General features: G+C 44.8%; 2 protein-coding genes across 3 annotated transcripts in view; both read right to left on the reverse strand.

The window, feature by feature from the left end:
- LOC146191255 (acid phosphatase type 7-like) overlaps nt 1-20,970 on the reverse strand; it is a 39,553-nt gene extending 18,583 nt beyond the window's left edge. The window contains exons 1-3 of one of the 2 annotated variants that reach the window (XM_084599902.1): nt 20,757-20,901; nt 2,180-2,374; nt 998-1,177 (exon numbers count right to left, since the gene is read on the reverse strand). In XM_084599902.1, the coding sequence (XP_084456028.1) occupies nt 998-1,177; nt 2,180-2,374; nt 20,757-20,871 (490 nt within the window). In that variant the 5' untranslated portion in view covers nt 20,872-20,901. Of the gene's footprint in view, nt 1-997; nt 1,178-2,179; nt 2,375-20,756 lie in introns of both variants that reach the window. The other variant, XM_084599903.1, reaches the window with a different exon arrangement.
- An 849-nt stretch (nt 20,971-21,819) lies between these two features.
- Nucleotides 21,820-27,832, reverse strand: part of LOC146191256 (uncharacterized) — a 49,144-nt gene continuing 43,131 nt past the window's right edge. Inside the window, exon 8 of the mRNA XM_084599904.1 lies at nt 21,820-21,981. Within this exon, the coding sequence (XP_084456030.1) occupies nt 21,940-21,981 (42 nt within the window). The 3' untranslated portion in view covers nt 21,820-21,939. The remainder of the gene's footprint in view (nt 21,982-27,832) is intronic.

A 27,832-nucleotide genomic window follows, 5' to 3' on the forward strand; every position in this document is an offset into this window, starting at 1 on the left:
TTTGGCAAGCACTCGCAGATTATGTCTAGCAGCTTACCGGTATCGCTAAAGAGGAAAGTATATAACAATTGCATCTTACCTGTACTCACCTATGGCGCTGAAACGTGGAGGCTAACCAATAGAGTTCTACTTAAGTTGAGGACAACCCAGAGGGCTACGGAACGAAAAATGGTAGGGGTAACATTAAGAGATAGGAAGTGTGCAGAGTGGGTCAGAGAAATAACTCAAGTTACCGACATTCTAGTGGACATTAAGAAGAATAAATGGACATGGGCAGGACATTTAGTGCGAAGAAAGGATAACCGATGGTCGCTTAGGGCAACAAACTGGATTCCAAGGGAAGGAAAGCGTAGGAGGGGGCGGCAGAAAGTTAGGTGGGCGGATGAGATTAAGAAGTTCGCAGGGGTCAAGTGGATGCAGCTAGCACAGAACCGGGTTAAGTGGAGAAATATGGGAGAGGCCTTCGCCCTGCAGTGGGTATGATCAGGCTGATGATGATGATGATTTCTTCCGCCAAGGGGTGTGACGCAATATCCGCCAAAACGTGGACACCACCTACTATACCGAAAAAAACGGTAGATGATAACTTCCTGTAAAATGAAACCGAAAGTAAAAACCCTTGCTATCACTGGAATCAAACACTTGGTGAGGCACTCAAGAACAGAATAGAAAAAAGAAATACTTATATATATATGCGATCGAGAGAGGACTGATATGAAGCTCATGTGCAGTTCCGGCTTTGTAGGTGTGACCGTTTTTGCCTCCTAATTTCTAGCACCGCTACATATTCAATGCGTGAACTTCGCACATTCCATGGAAGGCCTATTGAGTGACAACGAAAAATTACCGCGAATAGCAAAGAAAATATTGAAAAGGAAAAAAACATTCATGAAAAGTCTTCTTTGTCCTCACAAAGCAAAAAGGAAGGGCTAAGATTCACGAACGGCGGTTAGACTGGGCACCATAGGAGGGATGAGTATTTTTCACCAACACTCACCGACATGCAGCACAGCGTCAATGCTTTTTGTTTGAGCCTCGCGCTGCAGGGTGGACAAAGAGCGAGCGTTCGCATTACCCAAATCTCCAAACACGGCCAGTGTGGCCCTGCTGCTGTGCGAGGGAGCCACATGGAATGTGTATGCGGCGCTCCAGCCGTCTACACTGCCGCAGTGGTACACTGCGTATGAAAAGGACGGCACTCTGTATTTTACGCGCAAGCAAACATTTTCGCTCACTCTTCAGCATTCCTAATTACAAATGGGAAGTACTGAATGAAGTAAAATTATCTTTTTTCGGCGTCCTTCCTGAACTGTTCGTGTCGGGGCATGGAAATTTGAAAAAAAAGCATATAGGCATCAACAGGAAGCACGATACTTAATTTGTCTGTTCAGATTTGTTTTGTGTGTCTATGAAAGGCCGAGTATTTGGCGCTACAGTTAAACCACGGTATAAGAAACACTGATAACAACCCGCGATCTTTTAACCCAGGTTCTCGTTACAAGCAACATTCACTTGAGTACTCTAAATACAGTGCAGAACGGGAGACAAAATCACAAATAGATGAAAATGAAATGCACTTGATAAATGCTTGCTGTAGCTCCTTTTCTGTAAGCCGAAAGCGCGTTTAAATGTTTCGCGTGATAGTGCTGATACCGCAATTACCATATAAAAAATGTGGTTCTGGTTGCTGAAAGAATACGCTATACTTGTAACCAAGTGCGTGACCTAAGCCGCGATTTTTATTTTAGGTAATGCCTAAGACTGGAGCGCCGTTGCTTTCCAAAGAAGATAATTCCTCTGCTGCCAACGTGGACATGTAGATCATTCCCCACTCCTGAACAGCCGCATTTTTCAAATTTAATCAAGCCGCATTGTCAGCAGCGTTGATCTGGAATGTCATTTCTGCAGTCTATTTTACCTCTTCCACCATGGCGTGACCAGATAGAAAGGATTCCCGTGGCACCAAGAACCCGACTGAATACTGCGTTAGAATCCCACACAAGCTGAATATTGATTCCGTTAAGGAGCTTAGAAAACATAAGAAGGAAACTACCGAAAAATAAAAAGACGTCGAAAGTCAGATCTTAGAACACATTCAGTTCGCATCTCATTTGAATGTAGTTAAAGCCAGCCGAAATATATCACTCTGAAAGTAGCAAGAAAGTTCGAAATAACTTACTATATTGAGTATTAGGCTGCAGGTTCTTAAGCAGAACGCGATGAATGTAGAGAACCCTTTTCTTTTCTCCGCCATCTTGAAATCGTGTTGTGGTGCCTTCGGTCGTGTGGTGGAATCCTTTCACACCATACTCGACTCTTGGAGTACTTGTAGGGTCAAAGGTGACCCATGTGACCACTCTTTGGTTTTCGTTAGCTGTAAAAAAGCAGCATATACGAAGTTTGAAAAAAAGTTCCTTTAACAAGGAAGAACATTTTTACTGTACTTCCTGGTTTACGTATCTTACGTCTTATAGTAAATATTGAGCTCTAGCAATGGTCGCCTTCTATCTGGGACAGAAATGCACCTTGTCGACAGGGGAAGCAACCTGGAGAGTACGCACATGCCATTTGTTTTCTTACATAAACTGAAGCTTATTGGTTTTTTCTTAATGCTAAGCCATGCTATCTACACGACCTGACAAAGATACCCAAGCTTTTCTCTGTATACGAGTGCCTCCCAGACCCCAGTCATAAACTAGTGATATTTTTTGCGACACTATCTTGGACACGTTCATCAGCAATTACGGGTTGTTTACAGAACTTTGCCAATAAAAAAAAAAAAATATCCTTTAGAGTGTGAAGCGAATAAAATATTAAAAACTGAGCGGATACCACCTCTAACACGTTTCAAATATTTTTTTAATACTGTTAAGGTCAATGAAGTATGCAACATTCTGCAGAAGAAAGAAAATTTAGTATTGTTGTTAAATATAAATAATTAGGTGCGAAGATACTGCAGGTAATTAAAGTTGGTTGCAAATTGAACGAAATATTTTCGAACTATCTCAGAATCAGTGCAGCGTAGAATATCTGCCTTGCATGCAATAGGAACGTGGTTCGAATCCGCGTGTCAATAATCCGCCTGTCAATAGAATTGCATAATCACATTTGTGTGCAGTTGACCTCTGTGACGACAGCCAGAAACACACTCCCTCACGACAACGAAATCTGGCCACTTTGATGCATCCTAACTGGCCACCACTTCCTATATGGCGACCGGCGGCACCTCTCGCAGTCTCGGTCGTCGTCGCACGTCGGCAATATCAAATTAACACCTCGGCCCTAACTCTCCAGCGGCAGCGAAGCTAGTGACCGTGGTGGCTGCCAAACCTGGGAAGCGGAGGAGGGCGCTAAAAAATGTGGCTCCATATAGGCCATCATTATAGACTTAACCTGCAATTTTTAACTGGATAAATTTAACTTGATCTGCTGAGCCTAGTGTAGCAGTGCTGGTCGAGCAACAAGCGGGAATTAAACAGGGTATATGGTTTAGTGAGGTTAGCATGACTGATGAAGCATGAAAATATGCTATAATGGCTAGATACGTTTAATGCAACCCTAGTTCTGGGGAAAGGCACGGACCAGGCATGGGACTCCATGTCAATAATCATAAGGCTGGTAATATAGATGAATTACATAGCATTGATGAGTGGATGGTAGGCATCGTAACTAAGCTAAAAAAGCACGAACTGAAGCTGGTATAAGCCCTACGCGGTTATACCCGGTCATAATCACCAGGTGGTCCAAAATTTCTATGACGGCGTAGAAGTGGTAACGGGTAAGGCAAAGACAGTGTACACGGTAGCGATTGGAGACTTCAATTCAAGGGTAAGCCGGGAGAAGCGGGTGACCAGGAAATGGGTGACTGACATAGGCTGTAGAATCAGCCAGTGGAGGTTGTTTGTAGAGTTCGCCGAACGCAATATTTTGCGAATCACGAACACCTTCCTTAATAGGCAGAAGCACCAGGATTATACTTGCATGGGCTCAGAATAGGAAAATAAAATTTAAATCGGCTTCATATTTTGCGCTAACCCCTGTGCTGAGCAGGATGCGGATGTCATCGGAAAGTTGCAATGAAGTGACCACGATGGTAATTGGTCTCGGATTATTCTAGACTTGAAGGAGGAACGGAAGAAACTATAAGAAAGAAACCCAACCAAAAATAGATACTCTTAAAGGTTATTTACAGGATGTAACTCAATCTTAGCCTGGTGCGTTCTCAGAAAGATTTCCCTTTCTTTGGCGCTGCCTGACAATATTCAGCTTTAACTAAAAAGCACGACTTTATAGTAAGAGTAATCAAATATAATTCTAAAGATATCATTACGGCGTGCGCAATAGAAATACGCGACGGGATAGTGAGTCAGGATATCGATACGCTATCGATGTGGACAAAGGTTGTGATTACGAAACAGGGAAGCATGGAAGCCTTCACTGAGAGAGAGCGGATAGAACTGGCAAAGTTATCAGAGCTAATCGATGGCCTTAAGGTAACTGACATAAAGAAATGTAATATGAAGAAAATCGAGCATACCTTAAGGAACAGCGATAGCCTGAAGCAGGAAACAGAAAACTAGGCACACATAAAAATCAGACGTATGCGATAAGAGACAAGGAGGGCGGTGCCATTACCGTTATGCAAACGAGTTAATGTAGCCGATATATTTTACACTAATTTACAGAGTAGCCGAAACCAGGACGATGATGATGATAATGGCAGTGGCGGAGATCAATCAGCCATTCCGTCGATAAAGAATACGAAGTAAAACAAAATTGGATGAAATGAAAAAGGAGTGCGGATGAGCTAACTATAGATTTGTCGAAAGACGAGCAGAAGCTAATGCTGGAAAAACTTGGCAGCCTAAAGTGAAACGCCTCATGACCTCGAGTATGCCGAAATCTTAAAATAAAAATAATACCACCATGGAATAGCGTCTGCCACTCAGCTCCACAACAAAATGCGCCTCCCTTCTTAAATCATATGATTGTAATTAAATGTTTTCTCCTCCTCCTACCACCATTATCCTAATATATAGGATAGGGGACGCAAATTACTTGAAAAATTACAGATCTACCAGCTTGCTGTTCGTTATCTACAAAGTGACGGACCAGAAACTTACAAGGTATTACGTAGAAACAAGACAACAATCCATCAATCAACCAGAAGACGATGCAAGATTCCGTAAAGCCAACACGACAAAAGATCATTTTCACACTACACACCAAGTGTCAGACCAATTTGCAGATTCGTAGGTGCGCGGAATATAACTAACCAAAATATAATCAGAATATAAACTAGCATATGTACATACAGCCGTCATAGATTACGAGAAATCATTTCATTCACTTTAAACCTATGCAATCACGGAAGTATTTCTAAAGCAGAGTGTAAATCAGTCATATGCAAAGGATTAGAAAAGCTCTGTGATTGCTACATAGTAATCATAGCACTGATAATCTCAATAAGAGGGCTTCTAGGCTAGGCAGAGTTTCTCCAGATCTATTTACCGCTTGCTTGCAGAACGCACTCACAGACTTGGATTAGGAACAGTTAGGAATAAAAGTGAATAGAGAAAACCTCAGCGAATGGCGATTGGTACATGGCATTGCTTTGCTAAGTGAAAAGTCAATCAATGCATCATTTGCTAAGGATGATCAATTGCCTAGGCAGGCTAGGCAAGAGGTTCGGCCTAAAATTAATATCCAGGAATAAAATTAAATAAAGTTATTGGTGGATTGTTGAGCAAGTTGTTAGGACATGACGAACGCTGCTGAGCAAACGACGACGCAACTGAAACACACACACACACACACACACGCGCGCACGCACACAGGCACACGCACACGCACACACGCACAGGACAGGCAAGGACAGATACACATAACTGCAGTTTGCTATCAGTAGCTAGGCAGCTAAGCGCTGGAAGAGGTGAACAAATCCATTGTTAGAATAGGTAGGGACCCTAGGTGTTCTCACGAAAATGAATTAAAGCGAATAAGTTCAGCCAATATGACGTGGGGGTTTCAGCCACGAGCTGGCAATCACTTCTACGAGGAAAAAACTATTTAAGTCATGCGACAAGTAAAGCGTACTATGATTTGGCAGTGCCAGGATGTTTGCTATCAGCTGAAGTCAACTATAAAAATTTGTAATTTTTGAACATTGCAAGTTCATATAGTTCGAATGGTAAAACTGTGGTGCGAATTAATTCTAATAGCAAACGCTCGTCAAAAATTCTAGAAGGCTTGAATATTCTCACACCACTAGTGATTAGTAGCACTGACAATGCGGGGGAAGGACGATGTAAATTTGAAAAATGCATGGGCCGATTAGTGACAAGACACAAACCATGTCTGTGGTTATGGTAAAAATTGAAAATATGTCGTCTCACAGCTTAATCATCGAGCACTTTAATTTAAGAAATGAGGTTTGATAGCTTTGGTTTGGAACTTTGAAATCGCATGAAACGTGCTGAAATGAGACCATCATCGGTGTAGGCCAAGTCATGTACAGATCTCGGCAAAAAGCTACTTATAGGCTGTTTAGCGTATCGGGACTTGTTTATTCTTTCAGAAGTGTTCTTTTTGTCTCTGATATATTAAGCTTCGTTGCTAGGGCACTCTTAATAAATAAGACGCTAAAATTCGCAGGCTAGGTGGTTTCAGCATTTTCTAATAAATGGCAACGCAATGTCTTGTACTTCTGAGTTGAAGAGGTGAACCCAATCCATTACAGGTTCCGTTGACAACATGTACTATTTGCTGAAAAAGTTTACTATCCGTCGCGCCGTGTGAGTGAACGGATCCGTGGCGTGTAAATTTGCAACATATGTTGCATATTTGTGGAACGAAGGCTTTGTGCGTGAAGCTCAAATTGAAGCATAATGAAGTAAATACTCATCAACACCCACTGGAATGCAGTCATGTGGGAACATATGGAAACTGAAAATCTTCAACAGAAACACCGCAGCTTCGAATTTGATCCTTAGCGGAGCACTTATTTTTCCAACTAAGAAGCTTGTGTTAACAATATATAGCCCTCCTTTGTGGCCACTTTCGGGCTACTCACCTTTACAATGGACTACCAGAAGAAACACTGTTTCAAAACTGTTTAGTTGTTGTGTCGAATCTGCTAAAACATTTTTGTTTCCTCATTTTTGACCGCGTAACCGCTGCTGCGCTCGCTGATTATACTTTCACCAATTATATAAAAGCAAAGGCGCTGCGTTCATGAAAGATTGTGGGCAAAATTTCTCAGCATATTTCATTTGAAAACCGTTGCAGAATCGGGGAGCCTAGTCGCAGAGCTTTCAATGCGCTAAAGAAGAAATAAAGAAAAGAAGACATTGAAAGGTCAGCTGTAGTTTCCTTTGAGGAATATATTTTGTTCCTGAGTTTTATTTATGGACAAGGACGAAGGCGGATGTTACATTCAAAAGAATAAGACAATTAAATTTATGCTGAAGGAGCTAGAAACGAGAATAATAGATTCAAGTTGCAAGAGATGGCGACAGCTCTCAACATTAACCTATGATGCTAACATGACCTAGCAGTCGCTGGTTCTGAGTTTCTCCGCTTGTAAAGTTGGACCACATATTTGGTGTAAGTAATTGAAACGACCATGAAACAGCACGTTTTTGGGACAGCAATGTCTATAGGCCATTTTGAATAAAAATAATATAAAAAATGAAGATCTTTTTATCAGCTCAATAATATGCCAACAGCTGGATGAGTTACCATATCTCACCGATGTATCCTCAGGACAACTGAAGAATGTTAGCAGAGGCCGATCTGATGCAGTGCAACGCTGCAACGTGCAGAGCTCGCAGGGATGCATCTAGTGATCGTATCATTGTGCTCTATACAAGTTTCATCATATCCGCTTTCTAATTAGTCATAATTGCAATTCTTATTGCCTAAGCAAATACATGTTTAACCGGAACTTTTGAAGTTCGCTCACTTTCTACTTTCCCGAATCTATACTTATCCACTTCAGAATCTTTACCCCTACACGCCTTTGTTTTCTATTTTTAACGTACGACGGAGAGGCAACACATTCTCTCCTTTACACATAATTTTTTTTTTCAGTGATTCAGGGGTTTATAACGTTTAGCGGCACCCAGTCAAGGCTACGTCATGAAGCGTATAATATGTATATGTTAGTCGAAATAGCGTATGCACATCAAATAATTGACGATATAACGGGGCCAGGAAGAACGAACTTTCCAGAGACCGCTGGCGGAATTTTCGATTTCGTGATAAATTGTGCACCGAAAACATGACATCATTGTCTCTTTATCAAGGCTGCAGCTTATTTCTGATTTTTTTGCTGACTTTGTAAATATAGCTATATATGAGTACGTGTACTACTGTATTTGCACTTGTTGGTTGCCGCTGGCTAGTTTAGAAAAGAAATAGTAAATTTTACATTAAAGAAGTGCGGTATAAAAGGGGTATCAGAAACAGATGCGAAAAACATATCTCGAACACTTTTCGTACTGCGTTGCCACCCGTTACGGACGTTACAAAGGAGGAAATGCACGATTCGAGTATATTTCCTCATTCGTTATAGACATGAAAGCTCATGGGCACCAGGGATTAAGGGTATCATCAGTGATCAAATGCCGTGAGTTATATACGGACGGAGCCAGGATTGAGCAGCGTGATCGGAAGAAGGCCGCTTCCGCAGTGAGTGGATTATCTCTGAAACCGTGGACTCCTTTATAATTGGCTCTTAATGGAGTCTAAGTTTCCAACTTTCTCAGGAAGTGCGACGGCGCGGAGCGGTAATCTCGGAGATGACACGCGCCGACGGAGGCCTTTTTGCGGAGGCGACGCACCGGTCCAATGACAACCTGCCGAGCGGGCGCGAGCCGACGCAGCGGGCCGGCGGCAAATCCACTATGCCAGCTTAATAAGCAGTGTCCGAAGCTTTCCTAGCGCCTGGACGGGCACAGTCCGTGCTGGCGATAGGGAAGTTACGTTTCGGTGACATTCCGGTTTTAATTAAGAATTCGATGCGCGCGTTGTGTTTCGTTCATGTTTGCCTGCGGTTTTTCTCTTTTCCTTTCCTCTGCCATTTCTGGAAAGCCTGCAAAGTTATTACTCCTATCACACGAGAAGCGTCACAAAGGAGACAGTGAGAACTTATACCGACAGGAGTTGCTTGAGGAACAGAACATTTGCTGAAAGGAGCTTGCTTTGAAAGTACTAAGAACAACATTAATATGTAGTGCACTTTTGCAGGAGTATTCTGAGACGTTAATTAAATAGCTTAAGGTTAGAAGAAGTGGTTTTTATGATTTGTGGAGCTCGGACTGAAACAGGTCAAACAATAGCGCAAAACCCACGGCGAAGCCCGATTTGTCTTTCTTGCCTCTCTTGCGTTTCTTCTGCATATTCTGATCATTCCCCCTTACTACATTACCTACGACAACACTGTGAGCGCAATCGGAGTGTTGCAACCTAAAACAATCGGTAAGAATACGAAAAAAATAATAATGGAAATGAAAACCGTATAAAGAAAAAACAGTAATTACAATATTCCCCACCAATTTCTAAAACGACATTTTGATCATTCCCGGAACCAGCATAAAGCTAAGTAAAGAAATAGCTAAGACCTTCAGTTTGATAATTTACCTAAACAACATGTGCTCACGATTATTCCTTTAACAGCATCGCGCCAGCCTCTCTCTCCCTGCTGCAGGAACCTGTTTCACTCGAGAGTCTCGTTTTTCAGCGTTTCGCACATTGTTGTGGCTTCCTACAACACAGCACTACATCGTATCACCGTTCTCCTTCGTCGGAAGCATTTATATCGCGAAGAAACTGCCTGGCGGAACTCGTTCGCCGCACGTGCGCAGGAATCTAGCGGAGCGACTGCTCCGGCGACGTCTCGGCGTTTCACATTTCGCCACCACGCGAGAAATGCGGCGCTGCCGTCGTGCGGCGGAACTTGAGCTCGTGTTCCCTATGGGCCGCGAGAATACCCTGCTAAGCTTACCGGTTCATTGCCATGAGATAATCCTAAACAATCAGCGGAATGTTGCATTTTTTACATCTACCACAAGGTTTCCAATATGTCACGAAACAGCTTCAGCCCCGCTTCTCTCACGTCTTTGCACACCGCTGTCTGCGAGGCATACGCGTGCATACGGCCGATGTACTGCCATCTACGTATGTATTCATCGAGTTCGTGCACCTGTGCACACGTGTGCACAGTTTGATATCAATCGTGTCATTTCGTCTTCCACGGTTGTGGCAGAAGCAGGTCTGTTCTGCTAGCAATCTGCACGAAGAAGAATTAACGAGTAGTGTTCGGAAATCTCTGGTCCCAGTGTCTCAAAGGGGCTCAATTTCATCAAATTTCTATCGCGATACTAGAATATCCTCCCTAAATTTAGACCTCTTCCCATTGAAATTTCATCTGTTCGCGCCATCCAGGGGCGCTTATCGAGCTCGTCGGTAACCACGAACCTAGAAGTGCGGGAAGTGGTGAAGTTTGCCAACATGAGTAGTCGAAAGCAGTCTCGTATTCAAGACGAGAAGTTCTGAATCGATGGAGCAATTCCGCTAAAATGTGCAGTGACTAAGCAGAAAGATGACATTCTTATTGCACCCCAGTTGGTGTGTAAATAAAGTTCAAAATGTAAACCACAAAACATTTTGGTTTGGCCTTGTACCTTTTCAGACTCACAGAAGCAATGTTCTGGTATTCTTCTACGCTGCATTAAATCTTCGTACTTCATAATCCGTATGAAATATGCCAATAGGCGTCAGTAAAGGTTTTGATGATGTTCGCCATCCGGTACAATAACGTGCTATTTTGTTTCCCTCAAATCGTGCCAACTTCTAGTTTTCGACATGCTCAGAAAGCAACGCCTTGCAGAAAGCACCGTCTGAGTTTGCGGAAAGAGTGCTTTTGTTATTTTTTTTTTCTTACCTTCGACCTCGTATTCTTATTTTTTCCGCTGCACGTTTGACAAGGTGGCGTGAAAGGGGGTAAAGAGAATTCCTGCAGACGGGTAATATTTTTCTTCGCTTCCTTGCTCTAGATTTTCAACATAAAATAGAGCGCCGGAGGCTTGCTCCTGAACCGTCTCTTAAGAGGGCGTTCCCTTCTGTGTATACTTCTATAACTTTTGCAAGCAGCTAGATATAAAATACGAAGCGCACTCCAGAGGTAAACATGGCTGGAAAGTTTGTACGGGCCGCTCCGGAACAGAGGCGCTGCCACTGCCAGGTATACGCGTTTGCTCGAAGCCTACGGGATTTTACGAGGAAGCTTTGTTGTGCTATAGCTTTGTAACTGCTGTGAAAAGCCTGCAAGTCTCAGTAAACTCAAAATAAAAAGTGTTCCTCTTGTAGGCGGAAGGAATGAAGGGAAGAAAACAGAGTTACAGTGATGGCCAAAGTGCTCCTTCGAAAGCATTGCTCCATAAGCCTCGTTCTTGGCAGTAAACTCACTCAAGCGAGAATTATGTTATGACATGCATTTTTTGCTGCCTGCGTTTATAGCGAGGTCGTTCACTTTCTCTGCACCGTTTTAAAAGAAACGAAATTTCAGGACGTCGTTCCTGTTACAAACCCAAAGCAGAGTAATTAAAGCGACATGCTTTACGCCTATGCGAAAAGTTCTGGCAAATGTTAAAAACTTTGTCGTGAGTGGAGAGTGCCCAGGATGTTCGCTCCTGGAGTTACATTTGTATTCATCTTAAATATTCTCAGCAACTCTGGTCGGCCATAGCCGGGAACATTAAAATAAATTACTAACAACTTTCCTGGGCTGTGTTCCTGTTTGGGTATTGCCAAACCATATCCCGTAGGAGCACTCGAGCAGATGATGCTTTCAGTGAAACGGCGATTGTTGCTGAAAGGTGTCTCCGAACGCAACCTAAAGCTAACATACACTCAGTGAAGGCAGGAAATGGTTACGGTGTAGGTTAATTGCATAGTGCAACCGCTGTCATACCATTATCTCGTGGCTCTGTTCACGGCTGGTTCTTCTGCGATTAAGAACCAAAAGCATCACATAATGTGGCCCAAACGGGAACACACCACAGGAAAGTTGTTAGTAATATATATCAATGTTGTGAATTTAAAAAAGTTCGGAAGAAAATTTAACTCAGGGGATTCGAACAGATGTTTTGTGTGTAAAGATAAGTAGTAACAATACAATGCACCATAGAAGCTTTTTTGTTCTTTATTGGAGCATACACAGACACACTAAAAAAACAACAACCACACTTTGGATGTTGTTACATTACTAAAAGCGCTTGAAATTAGCCAACGCGTCTAATACAAAACACCAGACCCAAACGCCAGACTTTAAATGCGCTCTTATTAATTTTGACAATATTTCCACTATTTGTAGCCAGGTGACTCTGCTGAAATGACACTGATAAGCTTTAGATCCTGCCATTGAGAGAACATAACCCCACGTCAGAACTTCGTCTGAGCGAATGCTCCTACATAGTAAAATCAAGATCAAAATATAATAAAGTTATCTTAGGGTTGGACCTGAAGAAGGCATTTGGCAATGTAAAACAAGATGCTATTCTACAGGGCTTCATAGAACTAAACGTAGAAGAACAGATGTACGAATATATAAGAAACATTCTAACATACAGAAAAGCAAAAGTAAGATATCAGAGGATAGAATCTCAGATATTCGAACTGGGGAGCAGGGGCACACCATAGGGGGGAGCAGGGGCACACCATAGGGCTCTTCCTATGGTGTGCCCCTGCTCCCCAGTTCGAATATCTGAGATTCTGTCCTCTGATATGTTACTTTTGCTTTTCTGTACGTTAAAATGTTTCTTATATATTCGTACATCTTTTCTTGCGGTGCGATGCTATCGCCCGCACTTTTCAACATACCCATGCGTGGACTTAAAATTCAGCCTATATGCGGGTTACATTACCATTTGGACAAACAAAGGTAGCGATGCTAAAATCGAGCACAAATTGCAAGAGGCGGCAAACAACACTGTACAATATGCAAAAGGGAGGGGCATTAAATGTTCTTCAGAAAAATAGGAGTTGTTTATATACAATTCGAAACACTTAAGGCAAAAAGAACAAGTGGATGTAAATATAGAAGTGAAGGGACAAGCGGTCCAGAAAGTCGAGCAAATGATGGTGCTAGGAATTGTCCTCAAAACAAACGGGTACAAATGGAGAAAAAGAACAGAAAGTACAGGCCATACAAGCGACAAGCCTTTTAAGAAGAATAGCCGATAAAAAAAGAGGCAATAAAGAAAGTAACCTATTATGGCTTATACAAGCTTTCGCAATAAGCAGCGTCGGTTATGCCATGCCATACTTAGACATGAAGAAGGCACAAAAAATAGGATCGATAGCATGATCAGAAAATGCATTAAACGAGCACTACACTTCTCGGCAGATACCTCCACGGACAGGCTAATGATGCTCGGATTACACAACACATTAGATGACATATTTGAGGCAACACTAGCTACACAACAAATAAGGCTAGAGAAGCTGTACACTTCTGGGCAGATACCTCCACGGACAGGCTAATGATGCTCGGATTACACAACACATTAGATGACATATTTGAGGCAACACTAGCTACACAACAAATAAGGCTAGAGAAAACTAAGGCGGGAAGAAACATATTGATACGTGGCGAGAAGGTTAGCACAACAAACACAACTGCTGATGACTTGTGTGAATGTTCTGGGAGGCGCCAACCTTCTCTTAGCACCAACTACCGTTTCTGCAGCTTCGTTTTCCTTTTGTCTCACTGTTGTTGATCGTCGTCTTCGTGAACATTCAGCAACGCAGGGCATATATGTAACATTAACCCCCCCCCCCCCCCCCCCCCGCCCGGTAAACACAGTCCCGGTGCGCACTAGGTCGGTGAACTACTGAAGGTGTAGTACGGCTTCATTCGGGCGACATGAACGATATCGATACGTGGCATAGTGGACTGTTGTAGCGGATGCACAGGGGTGATCTCGTATGTTACGGAAGTTACGGGCCGTAAAACACGGTAGGGTCCTGCGTAGCGTGGCAAGAGCTTCTCACACAGCCCAACTCTAAGAGCGGAAGTCCAGAGTAGTGGACATCCTGATGACGGTAATCTTGGCGGCGTTTTTGAGAATTTGGGAGGAAGCCAGTCGTCGGAGAGCAATAACACGGGTGGCGTCAGCTCGAGGTATGGCGTCACGAACATAGGAACTGGCGTTAACGGTGGGAGGCAGTACGCTGTCAAACGGAAGGGGAGGGTCACGGCCGAATAGAAGATAGAAGGATGAGTAGCTCATTGTAACGTGACGGAAGGAATTATATTCGAACGTTACAAACTGCAGAGCAATATCCCAGTCACGATGATCATCCGATATATACATTGGCAACATGTCCCTGAGTGTGCGGTTGAAGCATTCGGTGAGGCCGTTCGTTTGATAATGGTAAGCGATGGTGAAATAATGCATAATGGAACAGTACCGGAGAATTTCGTCGAATACTTCATTCCCACCTTCCTCCCTTCCCTTACGGCGCGGTTCGGGTGTCCACAGAGCAAGTGTGACAGTTACTGCGCCTTTCCCTTCCTGTGAACCAATTTAAAAAAAAAAAATACTCGAACAAGAAAGCAATGGCCATGGTCAGTGAGCAGCTGGCGTGGAGCACCATGGAGCAGGATGATGTCGTGGAGAAGAAATGCAGTCACCTCAGTTGCACAGCTGGTGGGTATCGCTCAGGTGACAGCGTAGCGCGTAGTATAAACCGTGGCTACCGGAATCCATTTATTCCCAGATGCAGAGAGTGGGAAAGGCCCGAGGAGATCAAGGCCAACTCGGGAAAACGGGGCTACTGGAATGTCGATCGGCTGCAGGCATCTAGCAGGCACCACCGAGGGCTTCTTTCGTCGCTGACACCGGTCACAAAAAGCACGTAACGACGAACACAGCGGTAAAGGCCTGGCCAAAAGAAGCGGCGGTGCGCGCTGTCGTACGTACGAGGTACGCCAAGATGGCCAGCAGTGGGCGCGTCGTGTAGGTGCTAAAGAACGTTGGCACGTAGGTGTTCGGGGACTATGAGCAGAAGCTCGGCGCTATCTGGTCGCATACTCCGCCGGCATAAGGTGCCGTTGCGGTGTTCAAACAAAGCAAGGGTTGCGTCAAGGTGATCGGTGCTCAGGCGACTGATAATGCCACAATGCTTGGGATCTAAGCGCTGCTCATGGCGAATGTTTGAAAGGTCAGAGATGGCCAACACACATGTCACACTCGCTCGCAGGTGGCGAATCCACCGGGTTGCGGGACAGGCAATCGGCGTAAGCGTGCAGCCGGCCGGACTTGTGGACGACAGAAAAGTATTCCTGAAGGCGCAGGGCCCAACGTCCCAGGCGACCAGTAGGATCCTTCAGCGTAGAAAGCCAACATAAGGCGTGGTGGCCGGTGATGACGGAGAACGGGCGGCCAAACAACTAAGGGCGAAACTTTGTAATGACCCACACGAAGGCTAAGCAATCACGTTCTGTGATCGAGTAATTCTACTCAGCAGCAGAAAGGAGGCAGCTGACATAAGCAATGACGCGAGTGCGACCCGTCTGCTGTTGGGCGAGAATGGCACCAATACCGTGACCACTGGAGTCTGTGCGTACAACCGTTGCTGCCGAGGGATTGAAGTGTGGCAGGACGGGCGATTGGTGAGGGCTGCAATGAGCGCAGAGAAGGCTTGAGATTGTTCTTGGTCCCAACGAACTGGAGCGTCATTCTTCAGAATATTGGTGAGTGGACCACGTCTCCGCAAAGTTCACGTCTCCGCAAAATTGGGGATAAACCGCCGAAAATAGGAGCAAAGGCCAAGGGAACTACGCACTTCACTGGTACAGCGGGGTGTAGGAAATGCACTTACAGCCCGTATTTTGTCTGGGTCAGGTTGAACGCCACGAGCGTCGACCACGTGACTCAGCACCTTGAGTTCACGTCGGCCGAAGCTACACTTCTTCGAGTTCAGCTGAAGGCCAGTTCTTCGGAAGACTCCAAGAGTGGCATAAAGGCGATGGAGATGGCTCTCGAAGGTCGAAGAAAATACAATAACGTCATCAAGATAACATAAGCATGTCGTCCATTTGAAACCGCGCAAAACAGAGTCCATCATGCGCTCGAATGCTGCGGGCGCATTACACAGGCCAAAAGGCATCACCTTGGATTGGTACAGGACATCGGGCGTGACGAAGGCGGTCTTCTCTCGGTCCCGTTCATCGACAGCGATCTGCCAATAACTGGAACGAAGATCAATCGAAGAAAAATAGGTGGCACCATGAAAGCAGTCAAGGGCATCGTCAATCCTAAGGAGCGGGTAAACGGCTTTCTTCGAAATTTTTTTGAGGTGTCGGTAATCAACGCAGAACCAGGTATTGTCCATGTATTGTCCTTTTTACAAGCACGGCAGGTGACGCCCAGGGGCAACTAGAAGGCTCTATAATGTTTCTTGCCAACACCTTGTCTACTTTATCTTGTATGAGGCGACGTTCAGAAATGGTGACTCGGTAATGTCGTGGGCTGGCGTCTCCGGTATCGATGCGATGAGTAACGAGGGACGTTTGACCCAAGGGTCGGTCACCAAAATAAAACATATCCCTGTACGAAGTCAAAAAGATCGTAAGTGCTTTAGCACGATCAGGGGGCAAGTCAGGAGCAACCACGCCGGGGATGGTGCCTGTCGTGTCGGCACTCCAGCAATAGGGCCAGGTAAAAGAGCAGCTACAATAAACTCAGACAATAGGGTCAGTTTGGTGAGATATGCCCTCAGGAAGAACTTGCACAAAAGAGCTGAAGTTCAGACCTGGAATATAATTGTTATTCGCTACATGCACTATGTTGTGAGGGAGAGTGATGCTACGCTGAAGAGTCACGTCGGTTGTGAGGCAAACAACTTAGTTGCCATGAAAAGGCGACATGAGCACATACACTGCGGCTTCTGGAGGCAGCGGAGCGAAGACGGAGCGTTGAAGTTTCAGGAGCTTTGTTGTCAGGACTGAGAGCGGCAGATCTTGATGAATCACTCTACAGGAACAGTCAATAAGAGCGGAGTGTGCAGTTAAAAAGTCGAGTCCTAATATAACGTCTTGAGGGCAACTGGTGAGGACTGTAAATAACACAGGGATGTGGTGGTCGACAATGGTAATTCTTACAGTACACATACAAATCGCAGTAGCTGTGTTGCCATCAGCAACATGAACTGTAGATGAGGTAGCAGGTGTGAGGACTTTCTTGGGGCGTCACGGGAGCGAGGAGCTGAGAACAGAAATGTGGGCACCTGTGTCAATAAGGGCAGAAACTGGGACTCCGTCCACAAGAATATCAATCAGGTTACGTCTGGGTGCGGGTTCAGTACCGAGTTGGCACTCCGGGTCGGTAATGCAGCGTCACTCCCGGGCGCTGCACTCGCTAGTTTACCAGGTAGGTGTCGGCGTATGATGGGTAGAAGCTGCGACAAGGTAACGGTGAACGGGATCGACGAGCCTGTGGGGATGGAGATCGGCTGTAGCGACGGGCAGGGGGGATGGTTTCATTGCGAGGCTCATCTGGTTGAGGAAGAAAGTGTCCAGGTCCATCATAGGCGGGCCGGGGCTCCTTTGGTTGGGAAGGGAAGTGTCGAGGTCTATAGTGGTATCGACGGTCGGCGTTGTAATAGGAGTGAGTGGGGAGGAAGGTACGGCGACGGAAGTAACGCGAAGTGTGGTCGGCTCGACAGCAAATGAAGCAAATTGGCCTGTCGTCTGAGGTGCGCCACTCTGCAGGATTGCGACTAAGGTAGCGAAGTTGGGAAGCCTGTCTGGCGGTAGCAGCAACCACTACAGGAACAGGGAGGGAGGGAAAGGGAAATAGGTATACAACCGAAGTAATACTGGGACAAGACTGAGGAAATGAAAGGGGACGACCGGAAACAGAACCATATTCCCCATTACCAAAGAACATGCACCCCGAATGTGATGAGCAAAGACGAGAGAAAAGGGCAGAAACATAGACACGAAGATTCGAGACAGAAAATCCAGATAGAATTGCATATGCAGACGACGCATACTGCGGCAAAGAAAAAATGAATCAATAAATTCATTTTTGCAACCTTTCGGCTGCCATCTTGACTTTAGGAGTACTGTGTCAATTATACATGACAGTTCTCACTACGTGTAGAGCTTGATTGCGTTCATCTTGAAGTGTGTTTCTAGAATGTGTCAATATTGCAACAGAGAGAACGGAATGAATGAACGCCAGTATACGTTATGCTTGTAGCCTAAAAACCCAACTACCCAAACAACGTCAAGCGTTGATTGAATAGCTTCAAACGTCGATCCGCAACGTTCATTAGACGTTACTAACGTCACGTTTTTGATCACCAGCCCATCTTACACAGTTAGCTTAGTACGACCTTCGGGCGACACTGATATGACATTAGCATGAGGTTGGAGCAAAAAAAGAAATGTGAAAAAAGTAAGAACGTTGCCTAATTTGTGTCAGCAGTTGAGCAAAACATTCGCACGTCCTACGTGCAAAACATTTAGGACCCCCGGCCAATCAATGTTAGGCACATAGAGTAACTTCTCAGGCTACAGAGATTTCAAGGAGCAGTTGTATTGAGAACATACGTAATTAAAGCAAACACTCTCACGAATATCAGGCGAAAGAGATCAGCTGGACAAGAAACACTGCGATAAAGAAACTCTTCGAACCAGATTGCACCACGGTGCTCCGCACACACACGTAGCTGCAACTCTCAGAGAGGTCATATAGCCTCTACATGAGGCCTCCGTTTTAGAGCCAGTGACAGTCGAAGTATAGATAATATATGTCAACAATTTTTAATTTTGGAACGGCGAAACTGAAAAATAGGATCATGTTGCTAATATTCATTTAAAAATGTCCGCTTTGGTATCTTGGTCGAATCGTTGCGCAAATGCATTCGCTTAAAACTAGTGCTAATTCCCATGAAAACGCCTTTCTAAGACATATTCTATGTTGCCATGGTATTCTCCGGTTATACTGCATGCACAAGGTTCGCAGGCAGCAGCCGGATTAACAACAGACTACGTGCGTTGCCAGTGCATTATATTAATGTAGCCTTGCCAACTTTAGGTTATAAAGTTCCTTTTTTTTTCTTTTTTTCCCCCATCTATATTAGTGATATAAACGTTGGCTTTCACCAGGCTGTAACGATGCGGCATTATGCAGATGACACAATTATCTATGCTAAAATAACATGTTCCGACGACCAGGTTAGACTTCATGAACATTTGGACCATGTTTACCATTCGTGCAAAAAGGGGAAAATGAATCTAAATAAGGAGAAGACAAAGTTTATGCGGGTGACACGAAAAAAGACTCCACTTGTGTTCCACTACAATTTTGACACTATTCATTTAAAGGAAATAAAAGAATACAAGTACCTCTGTGTTTACCTAGCTAGTGACTTGAACTGGTCTCTACACGTCGACCATGTTTGCAATAAGGCGAACTTTAAGCTATTTACATTGAGGAAGAAACTATGTGGTGCTACGCCAGAAGTAAAGCTTCTTGCCTAGAAAATGACCGTAATTCCGCTTTTCACCTATGCAAGTCATATCTGGCTACCTTATACCAGAACAAATATACAGAAATGTGAGCGGGTTCAGAGCCGTGCGATTTATTTATAAAGCCTAGACTAGACCACTGTCTGTTACAGAACTAAAAAAAAAGCAAGACTTGTTACTTTACATCAAAGAATGAGATAAAATGAGATAAAATCACATGCATATTAAGAAACACATCACACCAGATGTGATGTGATGCACGCGAAATGCATTTCACCTTTAATCTACAGAAACGATTGCTTCAAATATTCTTTTTTAGTTCAGTCAATAGACGAGTGGAACAAGCTGCCAAACAGTATTGTCATTCTACAGAACTTACAGCGTTTGAAAATGCTTTGACAAAGTACTTGTTAACGGTATGATGATTTCCTGGTGTGCTGTGTAATTTATTTGGGTAGCCAAGGGTATAGGTATCCCATGAACTTATTCAATTATGATTTGCTTCTTGTTGTATGATAATTAGGACTGCACGGGTTTCTTGTAAAGTGGTGTGTTTTGTGCATGCAAGTACCAATGAACTGCATAGTTTTATCGTTCCTTTTTATTCATGTATGTAATATTGTCATCGGACATATCCGGCTACTCATGCTTATGCCGGCAGTATGAATAAATAAATAACAAATTTCTGTTCACGAAAGTTGTCGCGATATAACTAAGAAACGTAGAGATGTTGCACGCAATGTTGGTGCCACATGTGCCTAAAACGTTGTGGCGATTTAATGCTGAAACGCCGTCGCATCATACATCAGGCAACGTTACGCATTGTATTTTGCTGCCTGCAGTGTTCTGCGTTACTTGGAAAGTGTTACTTGGGCAAAAGCAATCAGCTACTGCTGTCCGAAGTTGTCATGTGCCGCGTTTCATAAATGCCTTATGACAACATATCTGAAGGTATCTGCTCGCACGTCAACCTGCCATGATGAAGCACTGGTTGGCTTCCATATATTCACGAGAACTTTTCGCAGGCTTTGATGTTCATATCAAACTTTAAGCGCGATCGTTCAGCTTTCTGACCTCTTACGAAAGACTCTTTCCCGGACGAACGAGCAAAGCGTTATTCAAACAATTGCACATGTTAGTTGGAACCTGAGAAGGCGATAAAGAGCTCCTTTTATGAACGAAGTTTGTAGCTGAGCGCTTGCTTTCTTACCTCCGTACGATAGGTGGACCTGTTGTGGCTGCGTGCGCACCACATCATCCGATGCTGCTACATGTACAGCGTATAGGATCGCAGAGATGAAAACCGTACTTCGGAAGCCTGCCATCGTGGCCACCCACGACCGAACGCACAAGGCAGTGGCCACCGAAAAGCACGCATTTATAACCCGCTCTCCGCATGACTCTGCACTTTGTACTGTGGGAAGGAGGACTATCATTGAGCTCGACTGGGGGAGGCAAACAGACAGATGGTAAGGCTCCCGTCTAAGAAACGTTGCTGAGAAAAAGCCAGGCGCTCGGTTTTCATATCTTCTAGTGAGTGATAAACCTTTGCACGGAGCGCCGATAAAGCGATTCGCACGACGATTCTTGAACTTCTTAGGGGGTGTCCAATTACCGATCATACATTAGGCAGATTTAGGCTATAACGTACTCTTTTAGTACTGCTCACTGCGGTCAATAGCTGCTAAAGCGCATGCGCATGAGCAGCTTGCTGTTTCGGTCTGCAGCTTATTAGGGGTATCCCCTTCGTGTTTATAAGACAGCTGCAGCCACTTTTATTACTCTCAGAATCTCTTTCAGGATAAGGTTTTCGAACATCTCCTGAACGTTGTCATCGTGTAAAGAAATAGAGATTAGCTTTCAGCTGCCTCCACTAATTTTCATACATGAGATGCACTTTGTCCAAAGAAGTGACATGCGTATGAAAGTATGACAAATTTTAGTTCAACAGACTGACACTTTATTTGCGTTAAGATTGCGACATAAAAACAAAAACAAGTGTCAGTCCGACGCTGTGCAGGGAGTTCTTGTCAGAAAGTAAAATGTCTGAGAAGATAAGGAGCGTTTTACTTCAAACAGAAAGAGAAAGATGCACGACCTTTCCTCTCAAACAGTCAGAGAAGCCTAGAAAAAAGTTTTTAAAAATTTACAGAGTTCACAGAAAAAAACAGCACACACAAAAAAAGAACACGCAAGAGAGGCTCCTCCGGCTTTGCAGAACACAGGCAGACGATCTAGACTCCGCCGGTCTGCAGTCCTCCATTTGCGGCCCGCTGCTATGTTCCGTCGTCTCTGCCATCTTCACGTACTGATCGGATCTGGAGCTGGTCAGTACGGGGAGTACTTTTCGATGGTGTCTGCTACCTTGACATACTGGTCGGATCGGGAGCTCGTCAGTACGGGGAGTACTTCTCCATGAATTCCTGGGAAATAGACTGCGCACGGCGCAAGTTTTTGTTTTAGCTGAATTTACTCTCGTCTCTCACCCCACGTTAGTCATGGGCTTTTGCTAACATTTTGAGAGCAGCTGACTCGGGAAAAGAGATCTGCGACTAGTTTGCCGGAACTAATGATGGGGAGGAAATCGCCGTGCTCAGAATACCAATAAGCAGTATTTAGTTTCGAAAATAGAGGTGCCGGAATGTCCGACTTAAACTCCAGAGGAATTTGTGTAAAGAAGTTGAGTGAGCATATTTAAAGGCTATGAAAAGCCTGTTATGAGCGTCCTCTTTATTTAAGGTCAACACATGGCCAAATAACGGGTAGCAGGAAGAAAAATAATGATGCCGTAATGTTCGACTTGAAGTCTCCAGAGAAATGCGTGTAAAGGGGTTGAGAGAGCATATTTCAAGGCTATGGAACGCTTGTTAAGGGTATCCTCTTTATTTAAAGTCCCATATGGCCAATTACTGAACACAGCTATCGATAAATACGCTTTCTCACGATCAAGATCCACCGCACTTATGCCCCTGCATCGGCACCCGAGTGAAATCTTATGCCGAAAAGACTACGACATTACCAACTAGCTTCGCTCTATAATTTATTCAAATTAGAAGTAAGCAAAGTGAGACTAAACTTTACACGTTCACTCTCTGACACTAAGCGCAGAACGATCGAATTTTAGCTGAAGCTGGTCCCTTTGGCGACGAGCAAGCAAACTTAGCGCATGGTTTTGTATGTGCGATGTCTGTGATAGTGCAGAGAGAGTTCGCAACTGCTAGCGAATTCAGATGGTCAGATGGTCATAGAGTATAATTCTAACAGAAGTGATCTGGAATGAATGATTCTTTACGTCTAAGGGAGAACACAAATCAAGTGAAAAACTTAACTGCCGGCGGCGTAACTTGGTCTACGACAAATGCTGTAGGCGCCTGGTGTAATCGTCGACTCGTCCGTGCCACCAGCGGAAAACTCGGGCTGTTTTTAATTACCGTCAACTGGCGCCGACCTCTTGGATAAAGCACTTAAAAACGGGGACATTAAAGCACCGTCTTAAGGGTATGACGTGATAGCGGCTTGGAGCTCCCACGTTGCTTCCGGATTACACGGGCAGTGTGGATCAGCCAATTTTGAGCGAGGCCTTATCATGACTCGAACGTGCAAGCGCCAACTGTCTTTGCAAAGACGTAACAGGTCCCGGAGTTCTAGTAGCCGCTGCATTCCGGGGCGGTATATATTTATCGGCACTTTCTTTATCCATCCTTGAAAGCTCTCTCTCAACCTAGGGTACGGCGACGGCTTTTCGGCACAACGAGCCCAGTACGCTCTCACGTAAAATCAGATCTGATAAAGCAGAAAAAGTGAGAAACGCCGATACTACGCTGTTTCATCACCCCGGCTATAAAGCGCTCTCAAGCCTTGAGCTCGCACTCATGGGGGCTTGTTACAGAGGTACCGCATTGCGTAAGTAAGTGCAGTGTAAAATATGAGTGTTTAACCTAACAAGAATGAAACATGTATTTTAGCACAAACGACCTTGCGCAAAGTGGCTGACTGCACACGCTCATTTGTGTAGTGTGACCTTGAACACTTAGTGAATGCGACAACGGGTTGATAAGAAAGAAGCAGAAAAAGAAGCGAACATCAGATGTCAAAATCAGCAGCCACAGGACCCGAAGCAGTATCGTGGCGCGCCTGACGGTGGGGTGAAAATGTGTGAAATGACCGAGGGAAAAACGAGGAAGCACAAAAGACGAACCGCAGTGAAGGGCTCCGGATTAGGAAAAAGTGTGAGAAAAAAAAGCAACGCCGAGAAAAAACGTGGTGCACTAAGATTTAGGTCAAAATAACTGTGTACTTAGTTCGTATGGAGCTCATACCGCAAGTCCACAGCATGCATTTGAACGTAAGGCTTAACAGATTAGCCAATTTTAAGTCAACAAACAAAATATTTCCCTAATATTAAACAAAAATACTAAAAATGTATGAGCCCTTAACACGACAGAGGCCGAAAATATGCGAAATTCCACCCTAAAATCTGTTACGAAATACAGCCGTTCAAATATATCATTATCATGGAATATTTATGTATGTATTTATTTATTCATACACTTGACTCTCAGCCTTATCTAGTGCAAAGTTTCAAAGTTTTAGGATGTTTACACTGCATTTGCTTACGGGGTTAATATTTTATCAGAAGGTGCAAATAACTAAACGAAGATTCCGCCCTCCAGAGGGCAACGCAACAAAAGTAATCACTGTTAGGTACGTTTTAGGTAGCCACCTATTTTACCACCTTGGCAGAGACAGGAGATATTATCATTTACTGACTCCTGAGGGTGGCACTTTCGACATTTATATTGAGAAAGATGCGCCAGGATATACGGTAACGTTTACTATCATCTCTAAGAATAATTTCGGAGTAGTTCTGTCACAATTATTCACCTACGTTCTGGAGTAAATGTAAGGAGTTTAAACCTTCCTCAACTCGCAAAGGAAGCGTTGTGCAACTGTAGCAGTTAAAACATGCCTGAAGCGTTAGGTAAACGATAGCAGGGATAACGGTTAAGGACATGCATGGGCGATTAAAATAACATTTTTAGCTCGAAATGTTTTTCTGCGCGCTTGTAATCATCGAGGAGAACTAGGCGCCGAAAACGAGGACAACCGAAAGGGGATCCCGCAGGCGAACATAAATAAAATTTGGTGAGTCATCTCCAAGGGCCTACATGCTGCGCTGTCGCTGGAACCACGTGTACGTCGTTTTCATTTACACTACGCCGGTTTTCGGGCTTAAAACAGAAAAGGAACAAAGCTATCTCTCTTCCCGGCGGAGACCTCAAAAGCACCGCCAAGGAAACGCGAACATGAATAAGCTCCGCTGCGATGGCGCAGGGGTCAAGATGCCCGGCTGCTGAACCAGAGCACCCGAGTTCGTACCCGACCGCGGACGGTTGGCTTTCGATGAGCGGAGAGGCGTCCGTGTGTTGTTTGATGTGGGTGCATTATTTATAAAGCGGCCGCAATTGCATCGAAGCCCTCCACTATGCTACCTCTTTCCACTTTCACTCCCATCTTTCTCCCCGTACGGCGTGATTCAGGAGTCCACGGAGAAGAGGGAGAGGTACGGCACCTTTCCTATACACCAATTTTAAAATCATAGAAACGCGGCTGCCGCGATCGTGGTCGCATCCGGTAACTCCGGATCAGTAGCCGAGTGTCACCGCCGCTGAACCAACACGGTGAGATCAACTTTTCATGAACCATGGAGAGGGTTCAACAAATGACGAAAATATATGGTTTATGTTCGCTTTTTATCGCCCAGGATCACCCAATGTGCTGTAACGGGCTGCCACACCATATCATGGCCTGTGCAAAACGACACATAATCTCATGCCCATCTAAAGGTAAGGAGGTTAAGGGTAAGAAATATGTCATTAACGAATAAAAAGATACTAAAAAAAGGGAGGGAATTAAAAAGAACACGTAGCCAGGCAACATGCAAAGACTTAACGTAGAAACATCTATTAAATGTTATGGTAAAATCACAACAGAGTCCTGCCTGTTCCTAAGGCTTTGTTTAGTTTAGGGCGCTTAATGTTCCAAAGCCACTGAGGCTATGAAAGACACCGGGCTCCGGAAATTGACCATCATGAGTTTTATAACGTGCGCCGACATCGCGCAGTACACGGACGCATTGCTTTTCGCTTCCATCGAAAAGCGCCCACAGGAGCTAATATTCGATCCCGCACCTGGGTACAGAGTCGAGCGCCCTAACCACTGCACCACCGCGGCGGGGACCTGTTTCCAAAGATAGTCATATGGGCTGATAAAGGTTGTTTTGATGCCCACGAAGGCACTGCATTTGCATAAACGCAGCCCAGTTCCTATTTTATAATACCATAATAATAATAATAACAACATAATCTTGTCGGAAGTTAGCAGTTATATAGTAATTGGTTCGTGGGAAGGGAAACGCGCAGTATCTGTCGCACTTGTTTTTGTGTACACCTGACCCTTGCCATAACGGAAGGATGGAAGGCGGGAATGAAAGTGGAAAGAAAGAGGAGCTGTAGGGGTGAGCTACGGAGTAATTTCGACTACCTAGGAATCTTTAACGTGCGGGGCTGGGGCAGGTACGTCACCGCTGCTTGCGGCGGGGGCCAGCCTGCCACCGAATTTTTATCTGTTGTAGGCCGTCATTGCACCCGCCACCGCTTCGGTGGTGGACGACGGCTCTTGTTGCGGCGGGCGTCTTTCTCTCCCTCTTCCTTTTCTTTCTTCTCTATTTTCTCTTCTGCCTGCACGAGGCAGCGGAGGTGGCTCAGCTACAGAGCCAGTAGCAGGCCTGTGCATTTTTTTTCCTTCTTCCTACAGCCGCAACAACAATAACAACAACTGACATCACATCACACACCAACGCCTCTTTGTTTCGCTTCCATCGAAGCGCAGCCGCCGGCGGTCGGGATTCAACTTGGCTGTTATCAATCAGTTATCAATCGGGCCCCGCTACGGGTCAGAGGCTAAGACGCTCGGCTTAGGAATCTGAGTACCCGGGATCGAACATGAGCGCGACGGCTGCGTTTCGGTGCACACGAATTGCAAAGGCATCCCTGTGCTGTGAATACCGGGCACGTCAAAGATTCCCAGATGGTCGAAATTTCCGCCGTCCGCCACTACGGCTCCATGCAAATTGAACAAAGCAAACCGATCCAAGCTGTCGCAATCATTCGTAGCCCTCCACTACAACACCTCCTTCTATCTCTTCTATCAATCCACCTTCCCTGCTGTGCGATGTCAGCGCACGTTGAAGATCCCCAGGTGGTCGAAATTACTCCGTAGCCCTCCACTACGGCTCCACTTTCTCTCTTTCCACTTTCACTCCCACCTTCCTCCCTTCCCTTACGGCGCGGTTGCGGTGTCCACAGAAAACAAGTGAGACAGTTACCTCGCCTTTCCCTTCCTATAAATAAATCAGTTTTAACAGAGAAATCTGGTAGATGCAGCGCCTTTTCTTTGCAATAAACCAATTTACTTTATTGACATCTTCAAAGTGCACATACGTCGCACAGTACACGGACGCCTTTGCGTTTTGCCACCATGCGAATGTGACCACCGCACTCGGATTCGAATCCGGGTATGTGGCGGGTCTCATGTTGTATGCCGATCATTCCAAATGATTGCATTCACAGGAAAGTCGGAGATATATGCTGTTCCTTTTTCTCCCAAAAACCTAACCAATTGGAGATGTTTAACCCGCCGAAGTATCTCACTGGTTAAGACGTTCGACTAGTGAACCGGAGTACCCGGTTGTTGTTGCTGTTGTTGTGGCTGTAGGAAGAAGGAAAAGAAAATGAACGGCCCTGCTCCGGCTCTGTAGCTAAGCCACCTTCGCTGCCTCGTGCGGACAGAAGTAGAGAAGAAAAAATTGGTCTGGCTTAGCTTATGGTTAAGCCTAGGATGCGAAGCATACTAGCCTAAAAAATTAAACATTACCTGGCTATACCTGGTTAGCCATTCATAGACAAGACATTACCTGGCTATACCTGGTTAGCCATTTCATAGACAAGAAACACTCTGCTCTTCCTTTATTTTTCTCAAACCAATAAATACACTATGATGTTCAGTCTTCAGCACGCATTTTCAGTTTGGTAGCATTTCGCCGCTCGAACCGAGTAGAAGTACTCGAAGCTTCATCCTTCCCCTCGGCATCGGTTGTCGAACGCTGCCGTCTAGCTGCATACTGTGCACGTCGCTTGGCAAGCCGTACTTCCCGTTCTTCTACCGTTTCCGTGGCTGTTTGTAACTTGCGCTTTGCGGTCTGGCGAGCCGCCCTCTCCCTGGCCG

This window comes from Amblyomma maculatum, chromosome 4 (genome assembly GCF_055883805.1).
Source record: "Amblyomma maculatum isolate TAMU_Amacu chromosome 4, ASM5588380v1, whole genome shotgun sequence".
Classification (NCBI taxonomy): domain Eukaryota; kingdom Metazoa; phylum Arthropoda; class Arachnida; order Ixodida; family Ixodidae; genus Amblyomma; species Amblyomma maculatum.